The sequence below is a fragment of the Oncorhynchus kisutch genome, linkage group LG9 (genome assembly GCF_002021735.2).
Source record: "Oncorhynchus kisutch isolate 150728-3 linkage group LG9, Okis_V2, whole genome shotgun sequence".
NCBI classification, from domain to species: Eukaryota; Metazoa; Chordata; class Actinopteri; order Salmoniformes; family Salmonidae; genus Oncorhynchus; species Oncorhynchus kisutch.
The window spans coordinates 2,042,351-2,057,502 of record NC_034182.2 but is presented as its reverse complement, the minus strand read 5'-3'; the positions used below and the strand labels follow the sequence as shown (position 1 = coordinate 2,057,502).

The 15,152-nt window shown below is 46.4% G+C and overlaps 1 protein-coding gene across 4 annotated transcripts in view; it reads right to left on the bottom strand.

Annotated features, from left to right (window-relative positions):
* Window positions 1-3,755: 3,755 nt before the first annotated feature.
* LOC109878550 (apoptotic protease-activating factor 1) overlaps window positions 3,756-15,152 on the bottom strand; it is a 55,961-nt gene continuing 44,564 nt past the window's right edge. For 3 of the 4 annotated variants that reach the window (XM_031831455.1, XM_031831457.1, XM_031831456.1), the window contains one exon: window positions 3,756-5,951. In XM_031831455.1, the coding sequence (XP_031687315.1) occupies window positions 5,805-5,951 (147 nt within the window). In that variant the 3' untranslated portion in view covers window positions 3,756-5,804. The remainder of the gene's footprint in view (window positions 5,952-15,152) is intronic. The other variant, XM_031831458.1, reaches the window with a different exon arrangement.

The following is a 15,152-nucleotide window of genomic DNA, read 5'->3' as shown; positions in this document are numbered from 1 at the left end:
TGGTATAAGGAGACAGGCAGCATGGTATAAGGAGACAAGCAGCGTGGGATTAGGAGACAAGCAGCGTGGTGTAAGGAGACAAGCAGCGTGGTATAAGGAGACAGGCAGTGTGGAGACAGGCAGCGTGGGATAAGAAGACAAGCAGCGTGGTATAAGAAGACAGGCAGCGTGGTATAAGAAGACAGGCAGCGTGGGATAAGGAGACAGGTAGCGTGGTATAAGGAGACAAGCAGCGTGGTATAAGGAGACAGGCAGTGTGGAGACAGGCAGCGTGGTATAAGGAGACAGGCAGCGTGGTATAAGGAGACAAGCAGCGTGGGATAAGAAGACAGGCAGCGTGGGATAAGAAGACAAGCAGCGTGGGATAAGGAGACAGGCAGCGTGGGATAAGGACACGCAGCGTGGGATAAGGAGACAAGCAGCGTGGTATAAGGAGACAAGCAGCGTGGTATAAGGAGACAAGCAGCGTGGTATAAGGAGACAAGCAGCGTGGTATAAGGAGACAGGCAGCGTGGAGACAGGCAGCGTGGTATAAGGAGACAGGCAGCATGGTATAAGGAGACAAGCAGCGTGGGATTAGGAGACAAGCAGCGTGGTGTAAGGAGACAAGCAGCGTGGTATAAGGAGACAGGCAGCATGGTATAAGGAGAAAAGCAGCGTGGGATAAGGAGACAGGCAGCATGGGATAAGGAGACAGGCAGCGTGGGATAAGGACACGCAGCGTGGGATAAGGAGACAAGCAGCGTGGTATAAGGAGACAAGCAGCGTGGTATAAGGACACAGGCAGCGTTAGATAAGGACACGCAGCGTGGGATAAGGAGACAAGCAGCGTGGTATAAGGAGACAAGCAGCGTGGTATAAGGACACAGGCAGCGTGGGATAAGGAGACAGGCAGCGTGGGATAAGGACACGCAGCGTGGGATAAGGAGACAAGCAGCGTGGTATAAGGAGACAAGCAGCGTGGTATAAGGAGACAAGCAGCGTGGTATAAGGAGACAAGCAGCGTGGTATAAGGAGACAAGCAGCGTGGTATAAGGAGACAGGCAGCGTGGAGACAGGCAGCGTGGTATAAGGAGACAGGCAGCATGGTATAAGGAGACAAGCAGCGTGGGATTAGGAGACAAGCAGCGTGGTATAAGGAGACAGGCAGCATGGGATAAGGACACGCAGCGTGGGATAAGGAGACAAGCAGCGTGGTATAAGGAGACAAGCAGCGTGGTATAAGGACACAGGCAGCGTGGGATAAGAAGACAAGCAGCGTGGGATAAGGAGACAGGCAGCGTGGGATAAGGAGACAAGCAGCGTGGGATAAGGAGACAAGCAGCGTGGTATAAGGAGACAAGCAGCGTGGTAAAAGGACACAGGCAGCGTGGGATAAGGAGACAGGCAGCGTGGGATAAGGACACGCAGCGTGGGATAAGGAGACAAGCAGCGTGGTATAAGGAGACAAGCAGCGTGGTATAAGGAGACAAGCAGCGTGGTATAAGGAGACAAGCAGCGTGGTATAAGGAGACAAGCAGCGTGGTATAAGGAGACAAGCAGCGTGGTATAAGGAGACAGGCAGCGTGGAGACAGGCAGCGTGGTATAAGGAGACAGGCAGCATGGTATAAGGAGACAAGCAGCGTGGGATTAGGAGACAAGCAGCGTGGTGTAAGGAGACAAGCAGCGTGGTATAAGGAGACAGGCAGTGTGGAGACAGGCAGCGTGGGATAAGAAGACAAGCAGCGTGGTATAAGAAGACAGGCAGCGTGGGATAAGGAGACAGGTAGCGTGGTATAAGGAGACAAGCAGCGTGGTATAAGGAGACAGGCAGTGTGGAGACAGGCAGCGTGGTATAAGGAGACAGGCAGCGTGGTATAAGGAGACAAGCAGCGTGGGATAAGAAGACAGGCAGCGTGGGATAAGGAGACAGGCAGCGTGGTATAAGGAGACAAGCAGCGTGGTATAAGGAGACAAGCAGCGTGGGATAAGGACACAGGCAGCGTGGTATAAGGACACAGGCAGCGTGGGATAAGAAGACAAGCAGCGTGGGATAAGGAGACAGGCAGTGTGGTATAAGGAGACAGGCAGCGTGGGATAAGAAGACAAGCAGCGTGGGATAAGGAGACAGGTAGCGTGGTATAAGGAGACAGGCAGTGTGGTATAAGGAGACAGGCAGCGTGGGATAAGAAGACAAGCAGCGTGGGATAAGGAGACAGGTAGCGTGGTATAAGGAGACAGGCAGCGTGGGATAAGAAGACAAGCAGCGTGGGATAAGAAGACAGGCAGCGTGGGATAAGGAGACAGGTAGCGTGGTATAAGGAGACAAGCAGCGTGGGATAAGGAGACAAGCAGCGTGGGATAAGGAGACAGGCAGCGTGGTATAAGGACACAGGCAGCGTGGGATAAGAAGACAAGCAGCGTGGGATAAGGAGACAGGCAGTGTGGTATAAGGAGACAGGCAGCATGGTATAAGGAGACAGGCAGCGTGGGATAAGAAGACAAGCAGCGTGGGATAAGGAGACAGGCAGCGTGGTATGGAATACAGATATGCATCTGTTAGTCACAGATCCCTTAAAAAAACAGTAGTGGCATGGATCAGAACACCAGTCAGTATCTGGTGTGACCACCATTTGCCTCATGCAGCATGACATCTCCTTCGCATAGAGTTGATCAGGGTGTTAATTGTGGCCTGTGGAATGTTGTCCCACTCCTCTTAATAGCTGTGCGAAGTTGCTGGATATTGGCGGGAACTGGAACACGCTGATCCAGAGCATTCTAAAAATGCATCATGGGTGACAAGTCTGGTGAGTATTTACGAACTGGGACATTTTCAGCTTCCAGTTATTGTGTACAGATCCTTGTGATGTGGGGCCGTGCATCATCATGCTGAAACATGAGGTGATGGCGGGTGATGAATGGCACGACAATGGGCCTCAGGATCTCGTCACGGTATCTCTGTGTATTCAAATTTCCATTGATAAAATGCAATTGTGGTCATTATCCGTAGTTTATGCCTGCCCATACTTTAACCCCACCACTACCCTGGGGCACTCTGTTCACAACATTGACATCAGCATACCGCTCAGCCACACAACGCCATACACGCTGCCATCTGCCCGGTACAGTGGAAACTGGGATTCATCCGTGAAGAGCACACTTCTCCAGGGAGCCAGTGGCCATCGAAGGTGAGCATTTGCCCACTGAAGTCGGTTACGACGCTGAACTGCAGTCAGGTCAAGACCCTGGTGAGGATGACGAGCACGCAGGTGAGCTTCTCTAAGACATTTGACAGTGCAGAAATTATTTGATTGTGCACACCCACAGATTCATCATCTGTCCAGGTGGCTGGTCTCAGATGATCCCGCAGGTAAAGAAGTCAGATGTGGAGGTCCTGGGCTGGCGTGGTTACACATGGTCTGCGGTTGTGAGGCCTGTTGGACGTACTTCCAAATTCTCTAAAACAACGTTGGAAGTGGCTTATGGTTGAGAAATGAACATCCAATTCTCTGGCAACAGCTCTGATGGACATTCCTGTAGTCAGTACGCCAATTGCGCGCTCCCTCAAAACTTGAGACATCTGTGGCATTGTGTTGTGTGTCAAAACAGCACATTTTACAATGGCCTTATATGTTATATATATATGTTATGTTGTTTAATCAGCTTCTTGATATGCCACAGCTGTCAGGTGGATGGATCATCTTGGCAAAGGAGAAATGCTCACAAAAAAGGAGGTAAACAAATTTGTTAAAGAAATAAGCTTTTTGTGCATATGGAAAATTTCAGGAATGTTTTATTTCAGCTCATGAAACATGGGACCAACACTTGACATGTGTTTTCTTTGTTCAGTGTAGATCAAAGACTACCCTATGCTCTGGACAGTGGACATCAAACGATTTAATGACAAATTTAGAGGAGTATGTAAGCCACCTGCTGTCTTATAATACCTTAGAGAATAAAACGTTATACATTACAGACCACACACAAGCACTTTACCATAACAGTATTCATGTCCTGAGATCACCTCAAGACTTCACAGATTTGATTGACAGGGAGAGACCTCCTCTGATGATTTACTTGCACACTGAGTTTAAAGCACCAATTGGTAAGAGCACATGTTCTGACATCAAAAACAAGGCCCAGATTGAATACTTTGAAAACGCATCCTTTCCTTTAAAAAATTCACAGATTTGAAATGACTCTGGATTGTCAACCATGAAGTGGAAGCAATCGGTCAGCTATTCAATAGCGTCAGATCAGAGATGACGACAAGCAACGATGGAAGGAAGGAAGCGAGTAAGGAAGGACGCATTGTCAAAGTATTGGAACAAGGCCATGTTCTTGATACAGACCACAAGAGATAAATCATAGTGCCTTTTTACAAAGCTCACTAGAGCGTGGATCAGTAGTAATAAGAAAACTAAATGTATGAAAGCAAGATATATACAATAAAAAAGGACTTGTACAAACAAAACAAAAACAGGCTCTATTGATATAATTAGTGTATAAAAGGTCCTAAACAGTGTTGAACTTGATAGTAAACATAGTCGATAGATGCCTTAGGTCAAGGTTTGATTTTTTTTTAAAGTGGTGGGTAGGCTTCCCCATACTGCGGAATCTATCTTTAAGGCTTTAGTTAGTCCAAATACACAGGTTTAGACCTTTACATTTTAGTCAACAGACGCTCTTATCCAGAGCGACTTACAAGAGCACATTAGGGTTAAGTGCGTTGCTGAAGGGCATAGAGATTTTTCACCCAGTCGGCTCAGAGATTCGAACCAGCAACCTTTAGGTTACTGGCACAACGCTCTTAAATCGCTGGGTCCCTGCCGCCCAAACTTCACAGGGAAAAATACATGTACTTTGTTTAAGACGACAGAACACAATCATGACCATTTGCAGAGTGCCACGACATTAACAAAGCAAAAGACTCATTGGGCACTTAGAAATACAAAAACCAATTCACTGTTTGACAGATAATGCTGGTGCATTTCATTATAGCATAGATTTTCCTAATTAAAAGGAGCATAGAAAAATCTCTCCATATTGCATACAATTTACCCCAGTGCAGTAAGAATCAAATGCATTTTGTCTATGGTCCCCTGATACAATAAGAAAAGCAGAATAGTTAATTTTGTCAGGATATCAATTTTGTTGTGATTGTTTTGACTGTTATGGCATGCAGAAGGCAGAGCAGGAGAAATGATGTATTGTGTTGTGATTGTTTTGACTGTTATGGCATGCAGAAGGCAGAGCAGGAGAAATGATGTATTGTGTTGTGATTGACTGTTATGGCATGCAGAAGGCAGAGCAGGAGAAATGATGTATTGTGTTGTGATTGACTGTTATGGCATGCAGAAGGCAGAGCAGGAGAAATGATGTATTGTGTTGTGATTGACTGTTATGGCATGCAGAAGGCAGAGCAGGAGAAATGATGTATTGTGTTGTGATTGACTGTTATGGCATGCAGAAGGCAGAGCAGGAGAAATGATGTCTTGTGTTGTGATTGACTGTTATGGCATGCAGAAGGCAGAGCAGGAGAAATGATGTATTGTGTTGTGATTGACTGTTATGGCATGCAGAAGGCAGAGCAGGAGAAATGATTGTCCTTTAGCAGATCTCCTGTTCTTCACCTACTCTGATCTGAGAACGCAGGCTAAAGCAACATGGCAGATGACTAACGGACATTGGCTCTCACCTGTCTGGCTCTTTCAGATCAATGCAAGGAGAGGAGACGAGAACTATTTCCATTATTGAGCTACGCCCCCTTTAGACTAATGAGCTATAAGGAAACCACTTTAGACTAATGAGCTATGCCTCCCTCTCATTCCACCTTCTTAAGGATGTAGAGGATTCCGATATTGTCGATGGTGACGAAGGTGGAGAAGTCAGGTGACACGTGGATCCTTTTCAGATTGGCTCCTGTCGGGTAGAAGGTCTGGAGGGCCTCTCCTTTCTCCACGTTCCACCACTGAGGGAGAGCAAGAGAGAGAGAGCAGGGGCAAGAGAGGGAGAGAGAGAGAGACAGAGAGAGAGAGCAGGGGCAAGAGAGGGAGAGTGAGAGAGAGCAGGGGCAAGAGAGGGAGAGTGAGAGAGAGCAGGGGCAAGAGAGGGAGAGTGAGAGAGAGCAGGGGCAAGAGAGGGAGAGTGAGAGAGACAGAGAGAGAGAGCAGGGGCAAGAGAGGGAGAGTGAGAGAGACAGAGAGAGAGAGCAGGGGCAAGAGAGGGAGAGTGAGAGAGAGCAGGGGCAAGAGAGGGAGAGTGAGAGAGACAGAGAGAGAGAGCAGGGGCAAGAGAGGGAGAGTGAGAGAGACAGAGAGAGAGAGTTATCAGTTTAAGTGTGTCTCTAAGCTTCTCCCACTGCTGCACAATACCCTGTAAGAGCCCGTCTGATAATAGATCAGTGATGCAGTTTGGTCTTGTCAGACACACACACAGTTTTGCTAACCGATTCTGTTTAATGCGACCTGCTAAGCTGTCATTTTTTCATTGAAGTTCCACCTCTCAGGAATCCACTATCAAAGGCGCCAAGTCAATCATATCAAGTGTGCGCGCAGGAGGTGTCTCAAACATGCCAATCTTCCACATTTCCCAGAATAATATTCGCATATTCGCTCTTATCAGGCCAATGAAAACAGACAGCATCACACCACTTATCTCCCTGCAGAACATATTTCCACTTCCTCAATTCCATTAGTGGAAGGGAGAAACCTAGCAGCTTCTAAGACCCAGCTGTTATTGTGGGTCTGAGGAAAAACCAGGACAAGTCTGACTGTAAGACCCAGCTGTTATTGTGGGTCTGAGGAAAAACCAGGACAAGTCTGACTGTAAGACCCAGCGGTTATTGTGAGTCTGAGGAAAAACCAGGACAAGTCTGACTGTAAGACCCAGCGGTTATTGTGGGTCTGAGGAAAAACCAGGACAAGTCTGACTGTAAGACCCAGCGGTTATTGTGGGTCTGAGGAAAAACCAGGACAAGTCTGACTGTAAGACCCAGCGGTTATTGTGGGTCTGAGGAAAAACCAGGACAAGTCTGACTGTAAGACCCAGCGGTTATTGTGGGTCTGAGGAAAAACCAGGACAAGTCTGACTGTAAGACCCAGCGGTTATTGTGGGTCTGAGGAAAAACCAGGACAAGTCTGACTGTAAGACCCAGCGGTTATTGTGGGTCTGAGGAAAAACCAGGACAAGTCTGACTGTAAGACCCAGCGGTTATTGTGGGTCTGAGGAAAAAGTCTGTCTCTGAGAGTGTGTATGCAGCGTCAACTGTTGCAGTATTAGTAGTAGTACCCTTGTACCATCATACTCAAGTACACACATATTCTCACACGCAGACACATGTACGCACGCACAAACACACCACAGACACAGAAATATTAATGAATCATACAAACTCCTCAAACACACAAAAGGGGTCTCATTTTCCATTCCCCTGCAAGTACAGTTTGCAAATGAGACTCCTTTTTTGTGTTTGAGGAGATTGTATGATTCATTAATATTTCTGCGTATTTTTGTGTGTGGTGTGTGACTGTCTGCCACTCTGTACCCCCCTATATCTAGTCTATGAGTGTGAGGCCCATGCTGTGTAATGGCTCTGCAGGGGTTTCGGCCACGGTCTGTGGAATACCAACACCACTGTGTGAGCAGCGTATGGAGCAGGCTGCAGTGAAGTGGGGTGACTGAGCTCCATAGGGCCTCAAGCTGACTATTCTAAATCTATGAAGACTGAGGAATGGGAGGAACAACAGGATGTCTGTTTTGACTTAATGAGGTATGCTTCTGTGGAGAAGAGAGGGAGAGATGGAGGGCAGGAGAGATGGAGAAGGTCCGGTAGGTGATTCCCTTTCAGATCCCTTACATAACCATGCAACACAACAAGACAAAGGTCTTCAATATTTAACACCACTAAGATGTCTCTAAATTCATCTCTTTCTCTCCATCTCTCATTTTATTCTCTCCCCCCTCCTTTCTTTCACACTCCCTCCATTTCCATATAAATATTTGGAGAGAGGAGAGATAGACAGTGAGGCGAGTTAATAATAAATAAACCCTGTACTGTAGCTGTAAGACTGCTGATTCTAATCCCAGACTGGGCAACACAGATATGGACCCATGGATATAGATAGTTACTGCTTTCAGCAATGCTTTTAACCCTAGATAACTCTAGGTAGTGCTGCACTTGGAGTGGTGTGTGTGTGTGTGTGTGTCTGTGTGCGTGCATACGTGCGTCTGTGTGCGTGCGTGCCTGTGGCCTGCCTGTTGACAACGAAGAAGGTTTTTGTAGTAACGGATGGATATAAAACGAGTACTATTCTTCCTATTTGACAGCTTCTCGTGATGGAGGAGGTGGTACCCCATACTGAGAGGAGAGGGGGAGCGAAGTGTGATTAAGTCTCAGAGGAAAGAAAAACAGCTCCCCCCACACACACTCATGTGCGCACAAAAACTCCTAGTCTCTCAAACACTCAATCTCTCTTGTAAATATCCTTTGATCGAAAGACAACCAGCAAGGGATGAGAATAAAGACAACCAGCAAGGGATGAGAATAAAGACAAGACAACCAGCAAGGGATGAGAATAAAGACAAGACAACCAGCAAGGGATGAGAATAAAGACAAGACCACCAGCAAGGGGTCAGAATAAAGACAGGACCACCAGCAAGGGGTCAGAATAAAGACAGGACCACCAGCAAGGGGTCAGAATAAAGACAGGACCACCAGCAAGGGGTCAGAATAAAGACAGACCACCAGCAAGGGATCAGAATAAAGACAGACCACCAGCAAGGGATTAGAATAAAGACAGACCACCAGCAAGGGGTCAGAATAAAGACAGGACCACCAGCAAGGGGTCAGAATAAAGACAGACCACCAGCAAGGGATCAGAATAAAGACAGACCACCAGCAAGGGATTAGAATAAAGACAGACCACCAGCAAGGGATCAGAATAAAGACAGACCACCAGCAAGGGATCAGATTAAAGACAGCCCACCAGCAAGGGATCAGAATAAAGACAGCCCACCAGCAAGGGATCAGAATAAAGACAGACCACCAGCAAGGGATTAGAAGAGACCGAATAAAGAAAACGAGAATGACAGAGGAGAGGACTTCACTCCACATCCTCCAAACTCTAACCCCAGAGAGAAAAGAGAGAATGTGGTTCCTGCTAAAGGGGTCAGTATGCTTCAGTTCGGCTGATGCCTAGCCAAACACGGCTAGCTGAACCAAACGAGTGCGCTCGCATACTGCCTTGGAAGACCTATGCTTGAAAAAGGAGGAAAAAGCAGAAATAGTACTGTTTGTCCATTTTGACATGCCATAGCCAGGATATACTTCCTCAAAATAGTTTGAATTATTCCAAGAAATCTGTCATTAATTTTGACGTTTTGCCAAAGAGATCTTAGTCGTGCAATTTTACATCTAAGATGTTTGGTGCAGTATCAATTGCACATCTAACTAAGATGTTTGGTGCAGTATTTTTAAATGAAACAATGTGCTGGGGACAGTGTGTCCATGTGGGGTACATGATGCAGGGGAAGACAGGGGCAAGGGGGGGAACGAACATGACAGGGACATAGTCACTGTACTATAGGTACACACAGACACACACTACAAGAGGAGCCTTATTTGACAAAAGGTCTAATGACCACCAAGAGAATACTGCAGTATAAGTCATGATGGAATGTGTGTGTGTCCTCTATAGAACAGATGGTGCTGCTGATATGAACACCATTACTGTGCTGCCATTGATTTATGATGGTGTTAGCGAAGCAGAAAGATGCAATGTCCTGGTGTGTGTGTGTGTGTGCATACGTGTACTGTAAGCTCTGTTTTTCTTCATGTGTGTGTGTGTGTGTGTGTGTGTGTGTGTGTGTATGTGTGTGTGTGTGTGTGTGTGCGCGTGTGTGCGTCATCTTGAGTTCTCATAAGTTAGAAAACTTTCCAATCCAACAGCACAGCTTGCTGCCCCCTCCTGCCAATTCTTCTAAAATTAACACTGATGATGATGATATCTATGTGGATATACTAATATAGAATAACAACCCGTCTAACACACACACACACTAAATGTATTAGTATATGTACTGTGTGTGTTTATATGTACTGTGTGTGCCTAGGTTATTACCTTATGCTAGAGTGAATACAGTACACTAGAATGAGCCTGTGTGTGTCTGTATGTGAATATGCAGGCATGTACACTGAGCGTATGTGTGTGTGTCAGTATGAAGGCTTGTATACTGAGAGTATGTTTGTGTGTGTATCAGTATGTAAATATGCAGGCTTGTATACTGAGCGTGTGTGTGTGTGTCAGTATGTAAATATGCAGGCGTGTATACTGAGCGTGTGTGTGTGTCAGTATGTTAATATGCAGGCTTGTATACTGAGAGTATGTTTGTGTGTCAGTATGTGAATATGCAGGCTTGTATACTGAGAGTATGTGTGTGTGTGTGTGTGTGTGTGTGTGTGTGTGTGTGTGTGTGTGTGTGTGTGTCAGTATGTTAATTTGCAGGCTTGTATACTGAGAGTATGTGTGTGTGTCAGTATGTTAATATGCAGGCTTGTATACTGAGAGTATGTTTGTGTGTGTGTCAGTATGTTAATATGCAGGCTTGTATACTGAGAGTATGTTTGTGTGTGTGTCAGTATGTTAATATGCAGGCTTGTATACTGAGAGTATGTTTGTGTGTGAGTCAGTATGTGAATATGCAGGCTTGTATACTGAGTGTGTGTGTGTCAGTATGTTAATATGCAGGCGTGTATACTGAGAGTATGTGTGAGTATGTTAATATGCAGGCTTGTATACTGAGAGTATGTTTGTGTGTCAGTATGTTAATATGCAGGCTTGTATACTGAGAGTATGTTTGTGTGTGTCAGTATGTTAATATGCAGGCTTGTATACTGAGCGTATGTGTGTGTGTCAGTATGTTAATATGCAGGCTTGTATACTGAGAGTATGTTTGTGTGTGTCAGTATGTGTAGAAACAACCATAACCCAGTCCACTGGAATAAACTGGCTGTGACAGGTGCTTCCAGCTTTTGCAGAGCTGAGCAGGTCTGTCTATTGAAGCTGCCCAGGGAAAAACTCAAGACTTACATGATAGAAACACAGCCCGCCTGGCCCAGTCACAACACAACCGTGTGTGTGTGTGTGTGTGTGTGTGTGTGTGTGTGTGTGTGTGTGTGTGTGTGAGAGAGAGAGAGAGATAGTTGGATGGGAGGAGAGAGAGAAATGGGAAGGAGGGAGAGAGATGGAGAGGCAGGTGTTTATATGTGGGTGAGCAATCTCTCTTAAGCGAGCACACTCAGACGAAGTGCCTAGGGATAATGCGTACAGTTCCCTTGCTCTTGTTCAACTCCTACAGGCTCTGGGACAGGGTAGCCACAGGAAAGGAGATGGAGGGAGAGAGATGATCAAATAAAAGGTGAGAGAACTGTGGGTGAACTAGGTGAATACCAGTACACTGTAGGCCTATATTACAACTGTACACTGATGTACCAAATATGAACACCACCTCCCTCAATGTTGTCCTCAGAACAGCCTCAAATCATCAGGACATGGACTCTACAAGGTGTCAGAAGCGTTCCACAGGGATGCTGAGCCATGTTGACTCCAATGCTTCCCACAGTTGTCAAGTTGGCTGGATGTCCTTTGGGTGGTGGACCATTGTTGACACACACGGGAAACTGTTGAGCGTGAAAAACCCAGCAGTGTTGCAGTTCTTGACTCAAACTGGTGCGTCTGGCACCTACTACCATAACCTGTTCAAAGGCACTTAAATATCCACCCTCTGAATGGAACACACACAATACATGTCTCAATTGTCTCAAGGCTTGAAAATCCTTCTTTAACCGGTCTCCTCCCCTTCATCTACACTGATTGAAGTGGATTTAACAAGAGACATCAATACGCTTTTACCTGGAATCACCTGGTCAGTCTATGTCATGGAAAGAGCATGTTCTTAATGTTTTGTACACTCAGTGTATGTATGTCAATGCCCGTGTGTGTGTGTGTGTGTGTGCACACAGGACCAAGCGGAGAGAGGGAAACACTGTCTGACGCAATGGCTGCATTATTCAACAAAGGCTCCCACTGAAATATTGATGCACAGTTAATCCTTTAACTCCTCCCCTCCTCCATCTCTCTCTCCCCTCCATCTCTCTCTCCCCTCCATCTTTCTCTCCCTCTATTGTTCTCTCAGTCTTCCTCCATCTTCCCGTCTCATTCTTTCTTGCCCTCTGTCTGAGTCCTTTTTTTTATACCTCCCACTCTCCATCCCTTCCTCTCTCCACCTCTTTCTGAGAAAGGAAAGGATGGCATTGTCTCAATTTCTATATGAATATGTACTCTCTGTCCTGGCAAGACCGTGTGTGTGTTTCTCTCCTGTCTCCACCTACCTTTCCCTCTCTTCCCTAACGTTAACCCTCTACCTTTCCCTCTCTTCCCTAATCCCTTCCCTCTCTTCCCTAAAGCCCTTTCCCTCTCTTCCCTAAAGCCCTTTCCCTCTCTTCCCTAATCCCTTCCCTCTCTCTTTCCCTCTCTTCCCTAATCCCTTCCCTCTCTTCCCTAATCCCTTCCCTCTCTTCCCTAATCCCTTCCCTCTCTTCCCTAATCCCTTCCCTCTCTTCCCTAATCCCTTCCCTCTCTTCCCTAATCCCTTCCCTCTCTTCCCTAATCCCTTCCCTCTCTTCCCTAATCCCTTCCCTCTCTTCCCTAATCCCTTCCCTCTCTTCCCTAATCCCTTCCCTCTCTTCCCTAATCCCTTCCCTCTCTTCCCTAATCCCTTCCCTCTCTTCCCTAATCCCTTCCCTCTCTTCCCTAATCCCTTCCCTCTCTTCCCTAATCCCTTCCCTAATCCCTTCCCTCTCTTCCCTAATCCCTTCCCTCTCTTCCCTAATCCCTTCCCTCTCTTCCCTAATCCCTTCCCTCTCTTCCCTAATCCCTTCCCTAATCCCTTCCCTCTCTTCCCTAATCCCTTCCCTCTCTTCCCTAAAGGGTTAGGGAAGAGAGGGAAAGGGCTTAGGGAAGAGAGGGAAAGGGCTAGGGTCGAGAGGGAAAGGGTTAGGGAAGAGAGGGAAAGGGTTAGGGAAGAGAGGGAAAGGGTTAGGGAAGAGAGGGAAAGGGTTAGGGAAGAGAGGGAAAGGGTTAGGGAAGAGAGGGAAAGGGATAGGGAAGAGAGGGAAAGGGATAGGGAAGAGAGGGAAAGGGATTAGGGAAGAGAGGGAAAGGGATTAGGGAAGAGAGGGAAAGGGATTAGGGAAGAGAGGGAAAGGGATTAGGGAAGAGAGGGAAAGGGATTAGGGAAGAGAGGGAAAGGGATTAGGGAAGAGAGGGAAAGGGCTAGGGTCGAGAGGGAAAGGGTTAGGGAAGAGAGGGAAAGGGTTAGGGAAGAGAGGGAAAGGGTTAGGGAAGAGAAGGAAAGGGTTAGGGAAGAGAGGGAAAGGGTTAGGGAAGAGAGGGAAAGGGTTAGGGAAGAGAGGGAAAGGGTTAGGGAAGAGAGGGAAAGGGTTAGGGAAGAGAGGGAAAGGGTTAGGGAAGAGAGGGAAAGGGTTAGGGAAGAGGGGGGAGTTCAACCGAGACAGAAATTAGTCTTCTGCTTTTACCAAACCCCACGAGATCTGTCTGTCTGTTAGAGACCGGCTGTCTGCACGCCTAAACTATGTCATTTTGTACCTAACATATTATGCTTTATACATTAGAATGTGTGTGTACACGCAAACACACATTAAGTTGGAGAAGCTGGAGCAGAGAGCAGTCAATGAGCAGTTTGGGTGGTCCTTACTCAAGGGAACGGTGACAATAGCTGGCTTTTTCAAAGACCGAAATGTAGCTTTTGATCTTGGAATCAGAAAAATATGAACACACAAATATAATAACTGTACAGTGTCTGATCGTAATTCTATCCGAAATACACATTTAATTTATACAAAAACACAAGCCAAAAACAAAACCTCAAACAACAAAATCAAAAAACACCCACCCCAAAGCCACCACATAACTGTGATTTAAAGTATGTGATGTGACAGGTAGTGTGTGTGTATTTTTAGAGGCATGTCTCTGCGTGGAGCGTGGCATGGCTCTCCTGCAGCTTCTCTGTTGGGAACTATCAGTACGTGGTGTTATGGCTGGGGAGGAACAACAGATCTACACTGACAAGGTTCTCTCCTACTGACTCGCTCCACCATGTCTTATCGGATGACTTCATCCAATCTATTTACCGACATAGATTGTGGTGTAAGAATGCTGTATCTACAAGCATTAGAAAATGCACAGTATTCATGGGAAGGCAACGGAGAGCCTTTTTATTACTAAACTAGGTGTTTGTGACGTTACATCGGGAGACTTGAACGGACCAATCAATATAATATACATTTCTCGTCCAATATTGTTAGCCGACTGACTATTAAACATTATTAACAGGGTTTCAGCAACTAAACAATATATTTACAGATGGATTATTTAGCTTTATGGGGGACACCAATCACACAACTTACCTATCTCTCTCTCTCTCTCTCTCTCTCTCTAACTCCACCCTTCCTTCTCTATGATTCTCTCACTTACGAATGTACTCTTTCTTTTCTCCCTTTCCAGGGGAAGGTCATATTAACCTCGACTCCTCTCTCTCCCTCCCCCTCACTGACCACCTGGGTCTTGTTAGCATACACTTAATGACCATAACACAGAGCGAGAGAGAGCGACAGAGAGAGAAGCAGAAAGCTCACATATTTTACCCAATTCTTATCCCGGTTACACAGCTTATGATGGAAGGGGAGAGAGATTGAGAGAGGGGTTCCAATGGGGAGATGAAAAGTGAAAGAAAGAGAATGAACACCTGAGAGAAAGGGAGAAACAGACAGAGAGAGACACACAAAGTGAGCGAGTAAAAGAGTGAGCGAGAGACAGAGGCAGAGAGTGAGAGAGGAGAGATGCCATTAGTAGGAGTGTGAGAGACGTCCTATGGGGAACAGAGAGATGGAGAGCAACAACAGCGAGTGTGAAAAGGTGAGATAATGTTGGATGTCTTCTCTTGGTCTTCAATCACCTAGAGAAGAGAAGTGAGGTCTGACAACACTACCGACAGGCAACTGCCTTCATCTAAACTCCTCACATCTATCTACAGTACTGTGTGTGTGTGTCTACGTATGTGTGTGTTTGAAGGTGTGTGTGTGTGTGTGTCT